The 22,096-nt window shown below is 51.4% G+C and overlaps 2 protein-coding genes across 2 annotated transcripts; both read right to left on the bottom strand.

Moving 5' to 3' along the window:
* Nucleotides 1-3,356: 3,356 nt before the first annotated feature.
* On the bottom strand, nt 3,357-8,293 carry BKA55DRAFT_744668 (uncharacterized protein). The gene is made up of 3 exons (XM_046201604.1): nt 7,607-8,293; nt 5,579-7,540; nt 3,357-5,525 (listed from the first exon to the last, which is right to left on the bottom strand). Exons 1-3 carry the CDS (start codon nt 8,141-8,143, stop codon nt 3,594-3,596), a joined length of 4,431 nt encoding a protein of 1,476 aa, XP_046040961.1. The 5' UTR covers nt 8,144-8,293; the 3' UTR covers nt 3,357-3,593.
* A 338-nt stretch (nt 8,294-8,631) lies between these two features.
* BKA55DRAFT_547201 (uncharacterized protein) lies at nt 8,632-13,679 on the bottom strand (the record flags this gene model as incomplete). Its single annotated transcript, XM_046190999.1, has 5 exons — nt 8,632-8,799; nt 8,855-8,985; nt 10,213-11,384; nt 11,499-13,372; nt 13,674-13,679. 5 exons carry the CDS (start codon nt 13,677-13,679, stop codon nt 8,632-8,634), a joined length of 3,351 nt encoding a protein of 1,116 aa, XP_046040960.1.
* Nucleotides 13,680-22,096: the final 8,417 nt, after the last annotated feature.

The following is a 22,096-nucleotide window of genomic DNA, read 5'->3' as shown; positions in this document are numbered from 1 at the left end:
AACCGGGAATGGATTACAGTCATTCAGGCGATCAATGCCGAGGGCCAAGCGATCCCGCCGTTCATCATAGGTGCGGGCCAATATCACCTCGCCAACTGGTACCGAGAAAGCAACGTCCCGGGCGATTGGGCTATCGCGACGAGTCCTAATGGCTGGACAGATAACGAGATAGGCCTCGAGTGGCTAAAGCACTTCGACCGGTGTACTACCAAGCAATCAAAGAATCGCTATCGTCTCCTGATCCTCGACGGACACGAAAGTCACCACTCAGTCGACTTTGAGAGATATTGCAAGGCAAATAAAATCATCACGCTTTGTATGCCGCCTCATTCGTCTCATCTGCTGCAGCCTCTTGATGTCGGGTGCTTTGGCCTGCTTAAGAAGGCTTACGGGCGAGAGATAGAGCATTTGATCAGATGCTCTGTAACCCACATTTCCAAAACCGAGTTCTTCCCGGCTTTTTACACCGCCTACCAGGCCACAATGACAGAGAAAAATATTAAAGGAGCCTTTAGAGGAGCCGGAATTGCTCCTCTTGACCCAGAAAGTGTAATCTCGAAGCTCGATGTGCAGCTGCGGACTCCGACGCCTGCGGAGGAGGTAGTTAGCCCCTCGGCCCCTTGGGTCTCAAAGACCCCAAAGACTATCCTTGAAGCCGACTCTCAGCTTGAATATCTTGAAAGGAGAATCAAAAGGCATAAAAGTAGCTCTCCAGAGTCAATTCTAGAAGCATTGAGGTCTTCTTCCAAGGGAACAAAGATAGTTATGCATAAGGTTGCCTTATTAGAGGCCAGGGTCCAAGATCTTGAACAGGCAAATGAGATACTAAGCCGGCGGCGGAGGGCAAAAAGAACCCGGCTACAGAAAGGAGGAGTGATGACAGTAGAGGAAGGAAGGCAAGTAATTGATCAAACGGATGCTAATGCGCAGGCGGTGGCTGGACTATCGAGAAGTGGTGGTCAAGGAGGGCCTGCGCGATTGAAGGAAAGGCGGTGTGGAGCATGCGGCAAGACAGGACATAATGCAAGGACCTGTCAGATAGTTGTCGCTATGTCTCTGGAAGAATATAGCGATTAATTTTACTTAATTAATAGTCTGTTGTGTTTTTATGGCTATTTCTATCTGAGATGTTGGGATGTTGTGTTGCACTCGCTTGTCTGTTGCACCCGCTTATCATGTACGTTATATAAAAGTTCGAAGGACTTGATATAAAGGCTCTCACAAGCAGTTGGTTATCAATTCATAATTAATAACCTCTGTAGCTAGAGTTTTTTTTAGAGTTTTCATCTTCCTTCCTTCTTTTTTTTTAAGCTATATAGTGCTAGGATATGTTGACAAGTATATCTAAGGTCCATGTCGAAGACGCTCTAGTGTCGGCGTTATCAGATGTGGTTGATATCTGGAGACAACTCGAGCAGAATATTGAGAAATCTTTCCAGATGCCTGTTCCACGCAACAATTAGTGGATAGAGAGCTCACTGACGGCCTACCTCGTAGTATCTCGTTCTGTTCGATTGGATGACTGATAGATAGTCAACTCGCCTAGCTAATAGTTTGGAACGATGACTGCTATTTAATATATACACAGCCAGACTAGGCAACAATAGACAATAGACACCAAATGAGCCACGTGCGCATGTAACAAGGCACCAGCAGGCAGGAAAGCCACATGAAACATCTAGATCTGGTTTTCTGCCTCCACTTTAATTAATCATCGAAACTTAATTAATCCTGGCCGACCTTGATTCAGATAATTAATCCTAGCCTAGGATTCAGATTCATTGAATCGCTAATTAATCGCCCCGATTAATTACATCACTGCCAGCTTATAAGATGGGCGCCGATTCGTCAGGGAGAAAGTAGTAGCACGGCATAAAGCCACATTTCGTTTCACAAAGTAACAGTAACTGTGTAAGTACTGCAAATATATCTTCCGTCACTAATGTGGCCTATGGTATTTACTGCATGTTGACCATTTCCCAATCAGCAAAGATCTTTGGTGGTGCTGCTGCTGAGGGCTATTGGATCTTGGATGAAAGCTCTATTAATAGTTTGATGAATGGAGAGGCATTAGATGATGAAGGGGCTATCAAGAAGTGGCTTCGTTTGAAGTGACGGATAGGTAGAGCTGTGTAGTCTTATGGATATCTATCTTTTGGATAATATATTTGCTCTTTACTATTAGTGAGCCATCGTCATCACTACTCTCATTCTGGGCGTTAAAATATCGGAGAAATGTCAGCGCAGGTAAATTAAGTTGGCAAAAAGACCTGTAACCATGTGATCTAACTATCTTGAGAATTACAGACGAGACAACTCCGCAGCAGTAGCTGAGAGCCTCAAGACAACCACAGTAGCTCAAGCCTGCACATCCGCACAAAACACGGATCAACAAAACCCAATTTCGCCACTAAAGGAACCTCTACCCCATGATGAGAAAGATAATCACTCATCAGCTCCTTCTCAAGAGGCCGCCAGCCCTAATGGACCAGAGGATTTATACGAAGGTGCCTGGTTAGACGAACTGCTTCTTGAGGAGCTGGTTTACGACGGCACGACTTCTACCTTCTCGAAAGGCTTCTCGTGAAGCGATGAGCATGGTAGGACGAGACCGGGTGGGCGGAGCATGCGATGTTCTTTGAGTGGGATGGTTTGCATATACGCATCAAATGACATGGTAACGCAACTTGGGGTAAATATCTATAAGGAATGGAGTGGCAGTCACCATCAATCGAGATGCCGTATCTGAGCAATAGCCCTGGGACTATCTGTTAAGGGGAGCTGCTCCCCACGATTCCTGTCACGCTGTAATGAAACGCTACTCCTTTATCATTTTCCGCGTGAGTGTAAACTACGACTTATAGCTTCAAAGTAGGTCGTTACGTTACTGAGAGAGCGAGCCGCTATCTTACCCTCTTGGAGACTGCTTATACGTAAGTTAAAAATCTATTTATATCTCAGCTCTTGATTGAAGTGTAAGGGCGGGATTGCGAGTCTAATAATAGTCTGCCATGCTGCATATCTAGGCTTAAGTGATGAAGTTTGAGTGAATGGCTTAATGTAGCAGACGTGGGGCCGCAAGCTACGTAGCCAGCAAGGTCTTGTACAGGTGCCATATGCGGATGGGCCCAGCTATCGACTGCTTCAAAGACCAATATCTTGTCTTTCTTGGAGATTGGGCCCTCTGCCCCCGAGAAGAATTGCAGACGGTCTCCACCTCGTAGAAGTATCAGAAGTGCGCCTTCCTACGTGGATAAAAAGGGTCGAATTGGAACAACCGCTCTCCGCTCGGGACCGGAATGGGCGCCCCGGACGGCCAGGAAAAGGGAGCCATCCGACTAGCAAGATTTATTTATCCGCAGCCGTCAGCCTCTATCTCAACGTAAAATAAAGCATTAACCAAACGAAAACTCTATCTATAGAATAGCCGATGCTTTCCAATATAAAAGAATCTATAGATCATGAGACTCCCGACGCTAGATATTAGCCGGGCTTCCTGCTTCCAAATCAAACATAACCAACTACGTAGGTCGCTACTGAGAACCGGAAAAGGGCTGCTTGTAACCAATGAGGGAATTATGCCTGCCTCGGCTCTAAGAGAACTTCATCACCAGTACACGGCCTGAACGGCAGCCGATAGCGACCGTTGATCCCACCTGAGCCTTTGCCATCATTCGATAGTCTGGAGGTAGCCAAAGCATCCGCTTTCCATCTTTTACAATCCATACACCGTCGGTACTTATACCCCAGTCAGAGTGGCAAAAACCCCATAAGATGGCGTCAGTCGACTGATTATCGATGGCAGGCGGTAGAGCCGGGAGATCCAGGTTCAGAAATCTAATGTCGGTAGAGAGGAGAGAGTTTGTCATCGGATCAAATGAAAGGTGAGTAACCACCAGGTCAATCTCGAGCGTCTGCACGCATGCGCCCGTCGCTGCATCCCAGACCTTGACCGTCTTATCCCACGAGCTCGAGGCGAGCCGCTGGCCATCCGCTGAGAAGGCCACCGAGCTCACCCAATCTCCATGGCCCTCGAGCGTCTGCACGCACGCGCCCGTCGCTGCATCCCAGACCTTAACCGTGCCATCGTCCGAGCCTGAGGCGAGCCGCTGGCCATCCGCCGAGAAGGTTAGCGAGCTCACCCCATCTCCATGGCCCTCGAGCTTCTGCACGCACGCACCCGTTGCCGTATCCCAGGTCTCGATTGTATTATTGTCCGAACCCAAGGCGAGCCGCTGGCCATCCGCCGAGAAGGCTAGCGAGCTTACCATACCGCTATGGCCCTCGAGCGTCTGCACACACGCGCCCGTCGCTGCATCCCAGACCTTGATCGTGTTATCGTCCGAGCCCGAGGCGAGCCGCTGGCCATCCGCCGAGAAGGTTAGCGAGCTCACCCCATCTCCATGGCCCTCGAGCGTCTGCACGCACGCGCCCATCGCTGCATCCCAGACCTTGATCGTGTTATCGTCCGAGCCCGAGGCGAGCCGCTCGCCATCCGCCGAGAAGGCCACCGAGCTCACCGAATCGCCATGGCCCTCGAGCGTCTGCACGCACGCGCCAGTTGCTGCATCCCAGATCTTGATCGTCTTGTCGTCCGAGTCCGAGCCCGAGGCGAGCCGCTGGCCATCCGCCGAGAAGGCCACCGAGAACACCGAATCGCAATGGCCCTCGAGCGTCTGCACACACGCGCCAGTTGCTGCATCCCAGATCTTGACCGTCTTGTCGTGCGAGCCTGAGGCGAGCCGCTGGCCATCCGCCGAGAAGGTCACCGAGAACACCAAACTGCTATGGCCCTCGAGCGTCTGTACGCATGCGCCCGTTGCTGCATCCCAGATCATGATCGTGTCGTGCGAGCCTGAGGCGAGCCGCTGGCCATCCGCAGAGAAGGCCACCGAGTTCACCGAATCGCCAGGGCCCTCGAGCGTCTGCACGTACGCGCCCGTTGCTGCATCCCAGATCTTGATCGTGTTATCGTCCGAGCCCGAGGCGAGCCGCTCGCCATCCGCCGAGAAGGCCACCGAGCTCACCCCATCGCCATGGCCCTCGAGCGTCTGCACGCACGCGCCCGTTGCTGCATCCCAGATCTTGACCGTCTTGTCGTGCGAGCCTGAGGCGAGCCGCTGGCTATCCGCTGAGAAGGCCACCGAGCTCACCCCATCGCCATGGCCCTCGAGCGTCTGCACGCACGCGCCAGTTGCTGCATCCCAGATCTTGACCGTCTTGTCGTGCGAGCCTGAGGCGAGCCGCTGGTTATCCGCCGAGAAGGCCACCGAGCTCACCCAATCTCCATGGCCCTCGAGCGTCTGTAGGCATGCATTCCAGTCTGATTCCACGCTCGGCTTGAGCGTGATCCAGTTCGGCTCTTCCTTTTCGAAGAGCTCTCTTATTAGGCTGCGGGTGGGACTAAACACGAGTGCTGATGCATAGACCTGTAATGGAGCAATCTCGATGGCCCGCTTGTGGGAAAGAATAAAGCGACGCGCGTCCCGAAGTAGTTCCGTTAGTTGTCGCGCTTCCTTGCTTTTCTGCTAACATGTCAGAACGTCTCCAGTTTGTACATGAATTTATAACAACTCACTACTAAGGCTTCGAGCTTCTGTACTTCCCCGACCCCCTCCGACATGCTACGTAACAGGCTGAGAGATTCTAACCAATAGAGATACTTCTTTTGAAGGAAGTCATGGACGATCCCCGCGTCCTCTAGATCCTTGTCACTTATCTTCGCCTGGCGTTCCGAGTCATCGAGATGGTCTACCCAAAAGACGCATGAATATCGTATCGAGGCCAATGGGTCAGGGTCGGGCGGCGAGACCTGATCGATGGGAAATCCTAGAGTGCCCAGTTCATAAACGTCACGTTTGAGAGTCTCCGAGAGAGCCTCCAGCGACCTCGAGAAGATGGCATGATGCTGTTGCCCGGCGCCAGAGGGTAGGATTTGGTCAGATGCCTTGTTAAGCAGGAAATCCTTGGCTGATTGATGCACAAAGTAGATGACGCCTTCTCGAAGAGTCAGGAAAGAACCGCAGGATCTGATGATTTCTTCCAAGTCGTCCCGGTCGAGATCCTCGAGTGACTCAACAAGAACCTTCAACTCGCCCAAGGTGATAGGTCGGTATACGGCCGAAGCAGTGGCTAAGACTTCCCTGCAAAGGCCCGCATCCTTCGAATCACCTATATGCCCAATCATTCGGTTATAGAGCGAATCAAGTCCCGGAGGGAATGACTTCAACGTGTTGGGCGTATGCCGTTTTCGGACCTTGGGATCTGCGAGCTCTTGACAGACCAAGGCGACCCAGAGAAAAGTGCCGTCGGCATTGGAGGTTAAGTAGGTCTCGACAGCGTCCCTTGTTTCCTTGTCGTATTTCTTGCGGCGTGCTAATCGATCCACCTCGTATCCAATGTACGTATCAACAGCCTTGGAGATAGAGTCCTTGTTCAACTCGAGGTGCAGCCTGACTTTCTGCTCCAAATTGTCCAGTTTATCCTCAATGTCCGGCCAGTCGCGACTAGACACGATCCACTTTACGCGAGAAGGCTTGGCAATCAAGTCAAGGAGCTGATGTCGATTCGTTTTGCATTCGTCGAGGGCATCAACAACCAGGATCGCGCCATCCAAGCTTGGGTCATTGAGCATGGCCGCAAGGATCTTGGATAAGGCTTCCCAGGCATTCCCGTCTTCAAAAAGCTGCTTACCCGCATGGTCATGCTTCTTCCGAACATGCGAGATGAGCGACGGTTGTTGTTCGACGAGAAGGTAAATTAGACCGCGCAGCACGGCCGTCGCATTACTCAGTCGTGCCTCGGTGGCTTGGCAGAAGAAATAGGACAGGCAAGTGCGGGGCTCCTTCTCCAGCTCGTCGATGATGCCGCATAGCAGCATCGTCTTGCCCTTGCCAGGGTCTCCTTTGATCCAGAGCAGCTGGCTCCGCGAATCGACACGCCATCGCTGGAAGTCGTCGTTGTCGAGGATCCAGCGGTAAGCGTCCCTGAGCAGGCCGCCCTTTGTATCTTGGATGCGCGTCTTGTCGTCGCGAGGGTCGGTCTCGCGTAGGTCTTTCAGGCATTGCTTGTCCCTGTCGTCTTGGTGTCTTCTCTCCTGCTGCCGTGTTTGGTCCTCAATGGCCGAATGGATGTCTTGGAGATTCATCTCTATAGCGCCTGCGGCGTCGGTGAGTTTTCGAAGCTGCATCTTGCTCTCTTCAGTATTGTATTGTTCCATGTCTCTTTGCACGGCAGCCTCGGCTTCCTGGATCTCGCTGAGCTGGCCAGCCCAGTCATCGAGTTTGAACATATCCCTTCCAATGACGGCAGCCCAGTTCCGGTGGTAAAGGCAGATGCTCTGTATCTGATACGACAAAAGTTTCTCGTATAGCTGCACGACGTGCTTCTCCAGTTGGACTCGCAGACCCGCGGAAGATTGCTCGGCCTTGTTCTCGTCGAGAAGCAGGGTCACCAAGTTCCAGTACCACTCCATTCTCGACAGGACGTAGACGATGCCTTTGCGATTGTCGCGTGACTCAGTGACAGGGTTCGAAAGGATCTAACAACTGTCAGCTAGGGATCATCCACCGCTCTCTCTTCGGTTGGGAAAGCTGATCATACACACCTCTAGTCCAAGGCAGACGCCTACCCAGGCGACGGCGGCTTCCGGAGCGGCATGAACCGACTTGTCCACTATACCCCTCACCGCTTGCACTGCTTGCAAGCCTTCATCGATTCCTCGCTTGATGGACGCTGCTTTCTGCGTCCGGTCTAGTCCATCCCGGACTAACTGCTGCATTTGGCGGCATCTTGTCTCACGAGCCCCCTCTATCTCGTTTTCCGTTGATTCGCAAGTAACAGAGCTCGGGTCCTTTCGGTGAAGTCCAACTGATAGGATCTTCTCGTACGCTTCGACCAGTTTGGGCTCGCTCGCTTTGAGCTCGTCGTAGGCCTGATTCCAAAGCCGCTCTTGTAGACTCGGCAGCGGCGACGTTTCGGAATCTGTCGAGGTGGGTGGGGAAGGCGCTGGCTGAGATGTTGGTTGAGCTGCTGGTTCAGATGCAGGCTGAGACGGTGTCGGCGAAGGTGATGGTGAAGGAGCTGAAGGAGACAACAGCTTTTTGGCCTTGGATTCGACTTTCTTTAACCAGCGAGACGCCATCTTGACTCTGAAGAGGGCACCTTGGCCTCGTTGGGCGATATGACTGTATCAGCGAGATGGCTTCTGTTCGGATCGATGAGTCGAGACGACAAATGAGATTGTCGTCACTGACAACTTGGGTAGCAACACCTTTGCGGGATTTCTCGTGCGGGGAAGGGAGGCGTCAGCAGCTGAAAAGGACCCCTGTAGACAGGCGCAGCTTATGAGCCCAATAGGATTGCCATGTAATGAGACGTGCAGCTGCGTCATGTCAATCGCACGGCTCTGCCATGTTAGAAGTGGAAAGTGCAAGGCAAATCAGGTGAGGAGAGAGGAAAGAACAGGCTGGCACGACTCGACTTTTATGTGTACATGGCCGGTTGTCAGATCACTCCGTGCGGGTAGCTTACCCTGGCGCTTCTTACAATGACATAGCATATGACAAAGCACTCCCTCAGCCGGTCGTGTATTAGCATATTTTTTGACCCTAGCTACCCATATCTTGGCTTTCATCGTCGTTGTTCTTCACTGTGTTGAACCAGGCCATCGAGATATTTCTGGTACAATGGCCACAGCTTTTCTAATGCCCATTTGCGTAGTATTTGTAAACCAGCAATGACCTGAAATACACCTATGATAGAGCGTGTACTGCCAAACGGAATACCAGGAAAGGCATTCTGCATCATACGTAGTCAGTAAGAAATACGGTTAGGATAAGAATAGCTTACGTACTGTCCTCAACTGGTTTCTCGTAGTGATAACAAGAGACCAGATTTCCCCATACACAACAACACCCGGGATAAAGTCAAGCTCCTTGGCAGCCTGAGCTCCGGCTGTCGATATGAGGAATTCCCATTGTGCAGCTGCGACCTAATTTCTTAGCCGATTTAACTTAAATCGCAGTGAACAATACCTAGGCTCAAGCTGCCAAATCAGGTAACCCAGGTACGCCACCAGCCAATGAGATCCTTCAATTGACTCCTCTTACAACACCGCATGAATCATCTGAAGTAATGAACCTCGTGAGATCTCAATTCGGCAATAAGGGGCTTGCCTAACGAAAGCCGCACTTATTCCGGACGATTTCAAAGGGGATCGAAGATCACGTGGTCCAAATGGCTCAAATAATGGATGAGAATGGAGTATTGAAGGAGAAAAACAGCCAATCACAGGTCTCAAAGCGGCGAAAAGTCGAGAGGGATCTCGGTCAGGCTGTTTATATAACGAAGGAGCTCTATGCAACAAGGAGCTTAGATAAGCAGGAAAAAGAAAATTAGGCATGCTGATTGGTTGATTAATTAATTGATATAAGCTTATTTAACTATTGTGAGGAGGAGCGGATGAAAAAGAGCTTATTTTCGTTGATTCCTTATAGTTGAAGATATCAAGGTTATGGTGTTTAGGCTGAAAGCGGGATGACGGGATCCCGGTCTCGTGACTTAGCGCTAAGAATGCTAATCGTCGGCTGGCAGCCGGCGCAAACAATGACTGTCAGGGTTACGGTATGTGTTGTTATGCCGGTCAAACCTGCTGTGGCATTGTACTTCATGTATTCTACCCTGAATTCATTGCTGACTTCTTGTTAGGTTTCGCGTGGTTTAGTGAAGGAACGAGGACAGGAAAATGTGGCTAGAGACTAGTAAGGGAGGCCTTGCTAACGTGCACGGACAGAAAATGGGGATGTCAATGGATAATAAGTGGATCGGGAGGATCTTGCCCGAATTTGGAAGAACCTTGATACGTGCACGGGCCAGATTCTGTGTAATTCGGCACATTACATCGAGGCCTTGTTACGGTAGGCGAATAAGGGAACTAAGACCCATGCAGGACGACAGGAACATTCAAGAGTAGCTATGCCTGATATAGTCCATATTAATCAACTATCTGCTATTCCACAATCCAATACCGAACACTACTACCCTTGACAAATCTCTGAAGAATAACATGTTTCCATCCTTTGTCGCCGGCTTTTCTGTCTTGAGGTTTGCATTGGCTACAGTGGTGCCTGAGGTTCGACTTATCAATGGATAAGAATTCACAGTAATCGCAGCTAAATCCACCTAGCTTTGGGAGTTGCGAGATAGCCTTACTACCATTGTCAGGAAGCGGTACCTTAGTCGGATCTCGGAAGACTTGCTCGTCGCAAAAAGATAGTATCCCTTTGAGCTTATCTCCCGTGTACTTGTGCATATTTCGAAAGTGCGTTTCAATGCCTTTGCCAGGTCGAATGGCATATTTACAGAGAAGGCAAATCAAAATCCGAGACTTATCAAGCACATGGAGAACTCCGTCCATGAAAGAGATATGTCCGTCTTCGGCATATAAGGCATGGGGCCAGACGTCACTACATATTGCAGGTGAGACTTGGTTGTGCCCATCTCCCCCACCTTCTACTGGTAAAGACTGCAAGTCTTGCTCGCTTAAGGTCGTCAATGGTTCGCTATATCTTTGTCTTTTGGCCGAATGAGCTTCATCTATTGGAGATATGGAGTCTGTGAGGACCTCTGTAATGGCTCGCTTCTCGTTGGCTGGGAATAACTCGGGGGCGATGGGTATCTCGTTAGGTACAGAACGTAGGTTTTTGCTTGACTGACGCAGAAGTTCATGCCAACGCAATGAAGCCCATTTATAGCACTGTAGAAGTGGTGGCTGAAGTCTGAATGGATACGCTCCATCAAGTCCATACGTGATCCCACGCTGAAATAGCCGATGACCACTTTGCCAAGCGAATATGGCGTTGATATCAGCATCATTGCTCCAATCGTCGTGCCTGTTGAAAGGGGTGTACACCTCGCGAACATGTTTCTCGGTGATTGCTATGGCCAGCTGGCGATACGTCCGTACATTGATCCTTTGTTGCCACAATTCTAAAGTGGTCTTCGTAACAACGTCTGTCAGGCGAGAGGTAGGCCAAGGCCTCCCGTTATTTTGGAATAGTAGGCGTGTCTGCAAGCACTGCTGGGCGCTTCTATCGGCACCGAGCTGCTCGCGACGTAGTAGATCAGCCACACGTCGAACATAGACCAGATACTTAAACAGAACGTGACCGAGTCTAACCGGAAGGAATCGGACCACATAGAATTCGCGGTTCGTTAGTCGCTTTGCTTTATGATGGCGGATGACGTACACCATATAGCTGCCCCACGCATATATCCCGCAGCTTGTGTTCGGACTATTCTCATTCTCAAGACTGAGAAGCTCACTAATTCGTGGTGTCTGGCCACATGCAGTATAAAGACCGCCAGCAAGCTGCTCCTCCATCCTACTAACGAGTTTTAAGTATGCTGTCACAGCATGCCACTTCTAAACGCCGTCTTGAGCTAATCCGGTTCTTCCTGCAGTGTAGGCATGGACTAGTAACTCCAAATATGCTGACTCAAGACTATTCTCGGGGTACTTGATAAAGCTGTGACCACTTTTTGAACTAGTGATATCGTCTTTGACTCTCGACAAGTCAATATTTGGCTGAATCCCAAACATCAATCGATCGCATAGTGCTTCTGCCTGTGTAATAAAATAGTCCGGGAGTTTGCGGAAGTTGTTTATTGTTACTTGAACAGTCGCATGAGACACTGTCTTATTATCATTGCTCCAGTGGAAAAGCATAGAGGGTGGTTCGTTACATGCAACATTATGTCCGAAATCTCGAAGGCTTATCAGCTCCGCCAACGGGTACTGCGAGCCTAGAACCATATACTTGGCTCGGACTTCATCGAAACACTCGAAATGCCTGGCTTCCGGCCGTTGAGGGATACCGATGAATTGATATCCACGCAAAGGCAATGCTTGCTCCAGGAATAATATGCGCTGTATATAGATCATTGCTGACAGTTTTGAGCAATACTGTCGCGCGAGCTGAAACTTTTGACAATCAGCGGAGAATCCAAGAATACCGCTAAAATATATAAGCAGCGTAGAACTTGGTTGCCCGTTAAGAAAAGGTTCAGTACTGAGCATGATACATAGCTGGAACAAGAGTTCGAGGAATTGTCCGACTGCAGATGCAGCAGAGTCCCCCAATACCCTTGAGAATGGATCCTGATGGGTTCCAGCCGCGCACTCCTCAACATCGTTGTAATGTCCAGAATCATCATAGTCGCTCTCATCGTCCTCGTCATCCTCAAGTTCCCAAGCTTCAACATTCTCATCGTCTATCTCATCGTCCTCAGCATCTTCTTTCCCATCTGATCCCTGACAAGCTCGAGTGTTGATTAGATTACTAATGAATTGGCCGCGCAGAGAGCCCAGATGACTTTCTTGTCTTTCCACTGCCGGCCAAATTCCCTTCGACACATCGATATAGTTCCAAATGTTGTGCTCCCAAATCCGATCTAGTTGTGTGGAGATCTCGGGCTTTATCTTCACATTCATCGTTTCTCGTCGAGAGTCACCCGGCATTCGGTACATTCGCAGGATAAAAGCCAAGAATTGCTTCTGAGTCCTTCGGTATCTAATCCCGCTACTCCTCTCTGCCACAAGGTTGAAAGCGATCTCCCGACGGCTCTGGAGCCTCGAGCTGAGCAGCCAGCGGAGAAGATTGTGACTAGTACAGCGAACCGTCTCCTCACAACGGTCTATTACTAAGTCAAGTGCTCTCATAATGCATGAGATCTTCTGTTCATCCTCTCGTGGGCTTACAAGGTTCGGCGCGCCTTCTGAATTGCCTTGTCCCAAGGTGTAGTCTGCGTTGAGAGAGGGGCGATTGGGTAGTCTGATCAACGCTCGCAGGACGTCTCGTCGGGACCCTCGGTAGATAGAAGGCCATTGTGTTCTATCCAGCCACAAGCTTGTAGCGGCAAACGTATCGGTGCCTGTGTCATTGACAGCTGCTCGTGGTTGACTTAAAGCTTCTCGATATCTGGCTTCCCGATCTATGACTTGCTGTAGATGGGTGGATGCCTCAGATGTAAGAACATAGGGCGTTCCTTGCGGCTTCTTAGTACTCGGCTTTGGTTTCGATCTGTCTGCCCGTCCTTTTGTCCGTATGTTGACCTGGAACCATTTGCTACCTTCCCGAGAAGGAAAGAATCGTTGACATGCGACACCTTCTGACCACGGCAGAGGATCGGCCGTTGGATGTCCTGTTGTTGGCCTTCCTTTACCTCTGGGGTTGACCCAGTTGTGAGACTTGGCACAATGCTCTTGCATCGCCTGAACTTGGCGAATCTTGTAACTGCAATGTCGACATTCGAGCACGTCAAGCTTGGGAGGGGCGAGACAGGGGATGGGCTCGGCTGATGGTGGTGGATACTGTAATTGAGATAGCTCGACCCGACTTTGTAATACATTCGGTATCACTTAGTATCATCCACCAGTCTGCGTCGGGCCCCTGGCTCTATCCCAGGATGCTTTTTGGCAAGATGAGTGGCGACTTCGTTAGCCAAGCATGCATGTTGGCACTTCTGACAAACGAGAATCCGATATTGAGAAAGAAGCATAAACGGGTATATAGGGTTGGAAGGGCCGAGCTCCGTTATAGGCTTGAGTGCCATGGTCTGACGGATATTCTTGAAACAAGCTAAAAAATAATAGATTGTTGGTTAGATCTCACATTCATTGTGATAGACGTTGATAAATAGGATTCAAAGCTCGACGCGCTGCTGTTAAAGTGTTGTCTTGCCTGAACGTGTAACCAAGAACCAATCAGAAATCCAAGTCAACCCCTGTCAAAATCGAGTTTACCCCAACGCTAGTCCATTTTTCGAAATCCAAGTCTACCCCTTGTCAAAAATCAAGTCAACCCCCTGTAAAGTGGGGTAAATTAAATCAATTGTTGTACAATTGATTTTGGACTGTAGTACTAGGGGAGTATTAGGGAACAATTGATTTTGGATTGTAGGACTAGGCGATTTTCGACTGTAGTCAGAAGAATTGTTGTCGTTTGGGAGAAAATTCGTGGTGGAGACTGCCTGTCATGGCGGATCCAATAGGGGCCGAGATCGTGGTGGAGCAGGATGACACCCCCTTTTCGAGACCAAGTCGAGTGGTGAGGCCAACGAGCAAAGTCCGAGACACCGCGCGACAACTCGAAGACACCGCCAAAGAAACACGAAAAACCACCCGGCAAACGACTCGAAGTGTACCTTCCGAAGAACAAGCTGATCGAACGACCGACGTCCGAAAGACTAGCGGCAGCGGAAGCAACGATGGAAGGGCAATGCTGCAGAAAGCGTTGGATCTCCTGGGGGAGTCGCGCAGGGAGACAAAAAGATTGCAGGAAGCGCTGAAGGAGCAGATGGAAATGACCAGGGAACTGCAGGAAGCTGTTGCAAAGCAGGAAGAGACGATGAACGAGATGGGCAAGCAGATGGCTGAGATGAAAGAACAGATGACCGAAGAATTACAGCGGACCCGCGAGCAGCTCGAAACTATTGCCACGAGTGCAATGGATGTATCACAACGGTCATATGCTGACGTCACACGATCCTCGACATCTAAGCCTCAAGCTGGTCCCAGAACCGCGACCGTGACCGTTCCTCCAATCCCTACGGACACGCTCTACTGCACGATTGACGTTTCGCGAATAGAAGATGACGATGCCAGGCCATCGGCCGGCACGATCAGAGCGACAGTAGAGAACGAAGCCCGCGCCGAACTGCACAGTCCCGCATGGCGATGTAGGGCCGTAACGAAGGACCCAAAGAACCCCCACCGCATCAGAATTAGTTGCAGGGACGAAAGCGAACATGAGGCTGTGAAACGAATTGCAGAGACAAAACTAGCCCGAGGAACGCGCGTTCTACGAGATGATCTCTACCCCATCAAGGTGGATAATGTCAGTCGCACCGCGGTGCTGAACGAGATGAACGAAATCCGGATAGAAGCTGCCGAGACCCTTGGCCGAGAGAACGACACCGAGGTAGCGAAAGTAGCATGGCTCAGCAAGCGGGACGTCCCCAAGGCGTACGGCTCGATGGTCGTATACCTCAAGAAGCGTTCGGAAGCTAGGCGACTCATTGGTGAAGGATTCTTCGTGGCCGGAGGGGAGTCTGGCACCACAAGAGTGTTTGAACGCCGTGAACGCCCAAAACAATGTTACAACTGCCAACAGATCACGAACCACAAAGCTTACCAATGCGACCGATCGCAAGTCTGTGGCAGGTGTGCGCGTGAAGGTCACCATCACAGCAGATGCACGGAAACGATCTCGAGATGCATCCCCTGCGGCGGCCCTCATGAGTCATACAGCAGAAACTGTCAGAAGCTCTATCCGTCACAGCATGAATAACGTATTCCGATTGTTTCAGCTGAATGTAAGAAAGCAAGGGCCGGTACACGAGAGCCTGATGAACGACAAAGATATTCAGGATGCAACCGTGTTGGCCATCCAAGAACCCCAAGCACGACGGATCCAAGGAAAGCTATTGACGGTACCGATGGGACATCACGGATGGGTCAAAATGGTGCCGACGGCTGAGAGAGAAGGTAGATGGGTGATCCGGAGTATGCTCTGGGTGAACAAAGAGGTGGAGGCGGAGCAGGTGTCAGTAGAGTCCCCAGATGTGACGGCAGCGGTCATTCGGCTGCCAGAGCGTCTGGTCTTTACGGCGTCTGTCTATGTACCAGGTGGAGATGTTCAGGCTCTACAGGATACATGCAGCAAGCTTGGCAAGGCAATCACGGAGATGAGGCGGAGGTCAGGCAGAGCGGTGGATGTGGTGATTACTGGCGACTTCAACCGGCACGACCAGATGTGGGGAGGAGACGAGGTATCGGTGGCAAGACAGGGCGAGGCGGATCCGATCATCGACTTGATGAACGATTTCATGCTTCGGAGCCTTCTCCGGCGGGGCACAAAGACATGGCAAAGCGGAGGCTACGAAACAACGATTGACTTAGTTCTGGCTTCCGAGGAGCTTGCGAACGCAAATATCAAATGCGCGATACACGGTACGGAGCACGGATCAGATCATCGCACGATAGAGACGGTGTTCGACATCTCAGTTCCGGCGCCGAAACAGGAAGAAAGGCTTCTGTTCAAGAATGCACCCTGGAAGGAGATCAATAACAGGATAGCGAACATACTAAGGGATAGACCGATGGGAACTACGGTGCAGCAGAAGACGGACAGGTTGATGTTGGCGGTCTCGGAAGCCGTCCAGACCTTAACACCGAGAGCCAAACCGTCTCCATACGCAAAACGGTGGTGGACCGATGATCTCACACAGCTGCGACACGTTTACACATACTGGAGGAACAGAGCGCGGACCGCGAGACGTGCCGGTCAGACTTCCTCAGACCTCGAGGGCTCAGCAACCGCTGCGGCGAAGCAGTACCACGACGCCATCCGACAACGCAAGATGAACCATTGGAAAGAGTTCCTAGCAGACAACGACAACATCTGGAAAGCAGCCAAGTACATGAAGTCTGGGGATGATGCAGCTTTTGGAAAAGTGCCCCAGCTCACTAGAGCGGACGGAACGAAGACGACAAATCATCGAGAGCAAGCCGAAGAACTTCTAGCCAAGTTCTTCCCGCCACTGCCAGACAATATCGAAGACGAAGGATTGAGGCAACAGAGAGCCCCAGTAACGATGCCCGACCTGACTTTGGAAGAAGTGGAACGTCAACTGTGGGCGACAAAATCATGGAAGGCACCAGGAGAAGATGGGCTACCAGCGATTGTCTGGAAGCAGATCTGGCCCTCGGTGAAACACGACGTCCTCGCCATCTTTCAGGCATCACTGAAGGAAGGCGTGATACCAGACCAGTGGAGACATGCTCGAATCATCCCACTCAAGAAGCCAGGCAAAGATGATTATACGATCGCGAAAGCGTGGAGGCCGATCTCGCTTCTCGCCACGTTGGGTAAGGTGCTGGAATCGGTCGTCGCCGAGAGAATCTCCCACGCGGTGGAGACTCATGGACTTCTTCCGACCAACCACTTCGGTGCGCGCAAGCAGCGGTCAGCGGAGCAAGCCCTCGTACTTCTTACAAGAGCACATCTTCTCGGCTTGGCGTTCACGCCATATCGTGAGCCTCGTCAGTTTCGACGTGAAAGGCGCATACAATGGTGGGTGCAAAGAGAGGTTGCTGCAGCGGATGAAGGCGAGAGGGATTCCCGAGGGTCTCTTGCGCTGGATCGATGCCTTTTGTTCAGAGCGAACTGCAACCATCGTCATCAATGGCCAGAGTTCCGAAAACCGACCTCTACCACAAGCAGGACTTCCGCAGGGGTCGCCCTTGTCGCCGATACTGTTCCTATTCTTTAATGCAGACCTGGTGCAAACCCAGATCGATCGGAACGGTGGAGCCATCGCGTTCGTGGACGACTACACGGCGTGGGTGTCAGGACCGACAGCCCAGAGTAACCGGAGAGGAATCCAAGCGGTCATCGACAAAGCTCTCGACTGGGAGAGACGCAGCGGCGCGACGTTTGAAGCAGAAAAGACGGCGATCATACATTTCACCAGATACACAGGTAGAATAGACTCGGAACCTTTCACCATCAAGGGCGAGAAAGTTGTCCCAACGGATCAGGTCAAGATTCTTGGGGTGGTCATGGACTCGCGCCTTCACTATAAGCAACACATCGCAAGGGCAGCAACAAAGGGGTTAGAAGCGGCGATGGAATTGAGACGATTGAAGGGAATGGCCCCCTCGACAACGAGACAGCTTTTTACAGCTATGGTGGCTCCTGTGGTAGACTACGCCTCCAATGTCTGGATGCATGCGTGCAAGACGGCGTCGGCATATGCCGTTCATCGAGTTCAAAGGGTAGGAGCGCAGGCGATCATAGGGTCCTTCACAAGTGTGGCGACAGCAGTAGCCGAGGCGGAAGCTCACATAGCGACCATTTACGAACGGTTTTGGAGACGAGCAAGTAAACTCTGGGTAGACATACACACCCTCCCACGGACAAATCCGGTCCGAAATCTCTTGCGAGGGATCAAAGCTTTCCGGAGATTCATATCTCCGCTTAGGCGCATCGCGGACGTATGCAGAGAGCTACCGAGAGATACCATGGAGATCATCCAGCCGTTCGCCCTCGCCCCGTGGGAAGAACGCATGCAAGCCACGTTGGGCGGACAGGAAGGGGAAGAAGACGACAAGATCAAAGAGTTAGCCAAAGCAGGATGGGCAGTAAGAATAGCGACAAGCAGCTCGGCGAGAAACGATCTTGTCGGCATGGGAGGAACCGTTCGAATCCCTATATCCTTAGCGAGAGCCGGCAAGATCATCGAGACCTTCTCGGTCACGCTAGGGACGACGGAAGAACACAACCCGTACACCGCCGAACTAGCAGCCATCGCTCGTGGTCTCAAATATCTGTCAGAGATGAAGTATCGGGTTGTAGTGATTTTGACGAGTAACAGATCGGCGGCACAAGCTATAGGTAACCCTCGCCAGCAATCGGGCCAGGGGCACATTCGAGAGATATACGATGCTATAGAAAAGCTCAAAGGAGACATGAATAGAGTTAGGCTCATCTGGCTACCATCTGACAGTGAGCTCAAAATCCAGAGGATAGCCAAGATGTCAGCCCGCCACGCAACAGAGCCGTACGTCACACCACGCATAGGAACAAGCAAAGCAAAGACGACAATTCTCAGTCGAACGAGAGCAGACTTGCGAAGGGAGAGGAAACTACCAGACGGAGTTGGCAGACATTCGAGAAACGTCGACTCAGCTCTGCCTGGTAAACATACTCGGCTACTGTACGACCAGCTACCGTGGAAGGAAGCCAGCGTGCTGGCACAACTCAGGACCGGAATGGCACGACTGAACGGCTACATGTATCAAATTGGAGCAGCAGTGACCGATGAATGCCCATGCGGGCAAGCAAAAGAAACGGTAGAGCACTTTCTCTTCCGATGTGTAAAATGGATGGCACAGCGCAAGGAGATGATGCTTCAATGCGTAGAGGAAAAGCGCGGCAACCTCTCCTTTCATTTGGGGGGCAAAGCTGCATCAGATGGACAAAAATGGACACCGAACATGGAAGCAGTACGAGCCACAATCAGGTTCGCAATCGCCACAGGTCACCTGGAACAGAGATGACAACCACAACACCACTAACTCATCGGCCATAAACTTATACCTACTAACGGCTGCCCCGTGCAACCAGAAGCAGGCACCGCTTCAGCCGCCGAAGATAGGAAACTGAACACTTGGAGGAATTGGGCTTCAAGTTGATTTGCTACTACTAACAACTACGGGGATCAAGGAGACAAGCGATGATCAGGCTGGAAAGAACAAGAAAAGAACTGCAAGGGCTTGGCGAGATCAAGGCAATAAATAGCGAGATGCATGTATTTTTAGCTCATAGAGACCTCTGGGCAGTGGCCTACCGGGCGTAATAGACTTGTGTGTGTGTGTGTGTAGGACTAGGATAGGATTGGCGGTGGCGGTTATAGAATCCAAAATACGGAGACAGAGGGTAATCGGAGGTGAAGGTTGACCGGATGACCGAGTTAACCGTTATTGCGGATTTCAGCACGATTCTCTTCTCAATGGGTGTTGTCAAGGCCTTGCTACCCTAGGTAGCAAGGCAATGTCATCGATCAATATCCCGTATGAAACTGCCGCTATGGCATCCAGTTCCATCGACGAGATGGTGCGCTGGGGCGCGACAAACGGCGTCTCCTTCGACTCGAAGAAGACCGAAGTCATGCACTTCTCTCGCAGCAAACTCAGGACCGCTCCAGCGGTACGTCACGGAGATATCGAGAAACATCCCGAGCCAGCCCTACGCTGGCTGGGCATCTGGTTTGACAGCAGGCTATCGTTCCGAATCCATGTAGAGAAGTGGGCAGCGAAAGCGCAAGCCGTGGCCTACCATCTGCGAGGACTCACCAACACGAAACACGGCCCGCTGCCGGCTGCCGTACGAAGTGCCGTCAGGGCATGTGTCGAGCCCGTGCTACTCTACGGCGCCGAGGCCTGGTACCCGGGCACAACCAGACCGCGATGGAATCAACCCACCAAAGACCTATCGTCAAGCAACCAGCATCTCATACAGAGAATGACCAAGGCCATGAACCAGTCTATGAGAGCTATACTTCCCGTCTGGAAGACAACACCTATTGCTGCTCTCCACCGAGAAAGTGGGATACCGCCAGTCGCGCAACTCCTTGAAGCACGGCGACTCCGATTCTCTGCGCGGCTCAAATCGCTTGATGAGGCTCACCCTTTGGCGAGTCGAACGCGCCTGCCCAGCCAACCTGCTTACCACGACCTCATCAAACGAAGATATCAAGCACAGACGGAAAGCAGCTTCCGAACACGTCTTCGACGTACAGATGAGCTCCTTGCGCCGTGCGCGCGACCGAAACTCGTCCAGCGACGCTTCCATCAAGAGCTTTTGCCTCCGCTTCAGATGTCGTCAAAAGACAAATCGGCCGACGCCTTTTCCCATTGGGTCGACCCTCTCACCTTGGTTGTATACTCGGATGGCTCTCTGTCCTCGGAAGGGGCAGCCAGCTATGGCTTCACCATTTATCAGGACAAGGTCCCAATCTTTGACGGATCGGGTCGCCTGGGACCCGCTGAGGTTTTCGATGCTGAAGCTACCGGGGCGTTAGAGGGCCTGAAGGCTGCCCTAAACCTGCGAGAATTAGCAACACAGAACATTTACATATGCCTAGACAACCTGGCAGCTGCCACGTGCTTACGAGGCACACCCTCTGACTCCTCTCAAGACGTCTTTCTCGAGTTCCAGGCTCTGGCGACATCGCATGGCGCCATCCAGGCTCGTTGGGTACCAGGACACTCCGACATCCCTGGCAACGAACAGGCCGACAAGCTGGCAAAAGCGGCATCAATGCTCCCTGAGCCCGAAGTTGCTAAGCCGACGATCGCTTACCTACGGAGGATCGCAAGACAAAAACCGAAAGAAGCATTCGAAGCATGGTGGTCGGCCTCCACTCCTGAGCAGTACAAGAGACTCAATCTCATGGCGACCACAGGCTGCCCGCCAGAGCTGTCGCTCCCACGTGCAGCCTTGCACCATCTGCTGGCAGCGAGATCCCTCCACGGGGACTTCGCCGCATACCACGAAAAATTCGACTATGTCAACGCACGCCTGGTCTGCTCATGTGGCCGACGCAAAGCGCCGGATCACATCTTCTATTGCAGAAAAGTACCGCCGCGTTGTCGAGTGAAGCTCACACCCTCACCGAATACAGCAGTCAATCTAGCAATGGGAAAAGACTTCACCAAATTCATCGACCTGTCCAAGGACAGCGCGTTCTTTGGAAAGATATGCCCCTCGCCATTAGGCGACGACGACCAGAGAAGCACTCGCATCTCTCTTTCTCTCTTTATCTTCCACTCATCTCCTTTGTTCAATCTCTCTCTTTCTCTTTTACCTGTTCTTGGCCAGACGAAGGGTGTACCAGCGCCCTTCATCTGGCCATGACCACTATTGAGGCAGCCCTTAAGCTGCCACACGCACAGGCTGATCTCAGCTCTCCTGAAATCAGGCTTCATCAGCGGCTGCGATATGCCAGCCGCGCCTTGTCATCCCGCTGACGGGTAACAGGCTCGATAGAATGCGCCATTTGCGCCGATGATATGCTGGATAGAGTGCGTCCTACTGACGTGTTTACAGAAATTGGATGCCGAGGTGAAGACTAATTTCGCGTTGCGAATGACTAATCCTTTATAGCCAATAGCATTTCTGTAAATAGCGTGTAGATAGATTCCGACTTCTCTAGCTCAGCACGTCCTGTGCCCCAGTAGGGGACTTTCGGGGCCGATGGCCCCCCGGACGAAAAGTATACATACATACATACATACATACATACATACATACATACATACATCAATATCTCGTACTCACAAGATGCTGATGGGCAAGAATACATCCATGGTATGATGATGACAATCGTGGCATTTTACAGATAAGATTTTGGATATAAACATCATACATAATTGGAGATGGCGTTCATTATGACGTGCACTTTGATCTATTGATATTCATCCATCGGCGAGATGACAGCATGAGGCCATATGATGATGTCCGCCTCCCGT

The sequence above is a fragment of the Fusarium redolens genome, assembly GCF_020744475.1.
Source record: "Fusarium redolens strain MPI-CAGE-AT-0023 chromosome Unknown BKA55scaffold_38, whole genome shotgun sequence".
Classification (NCBI taxonomy): domain Eukaryota; kingdom Fungi; phylum Ascomycota; class Sordariomycetes; order Hypocreales; family Nectriaceae; genus Fusarium; species Fusarium redolens.
Note: the sequence above shows the minus strand (reverse complement) of the source record. Positions and strands in the feature narration are given on the sequence as shown.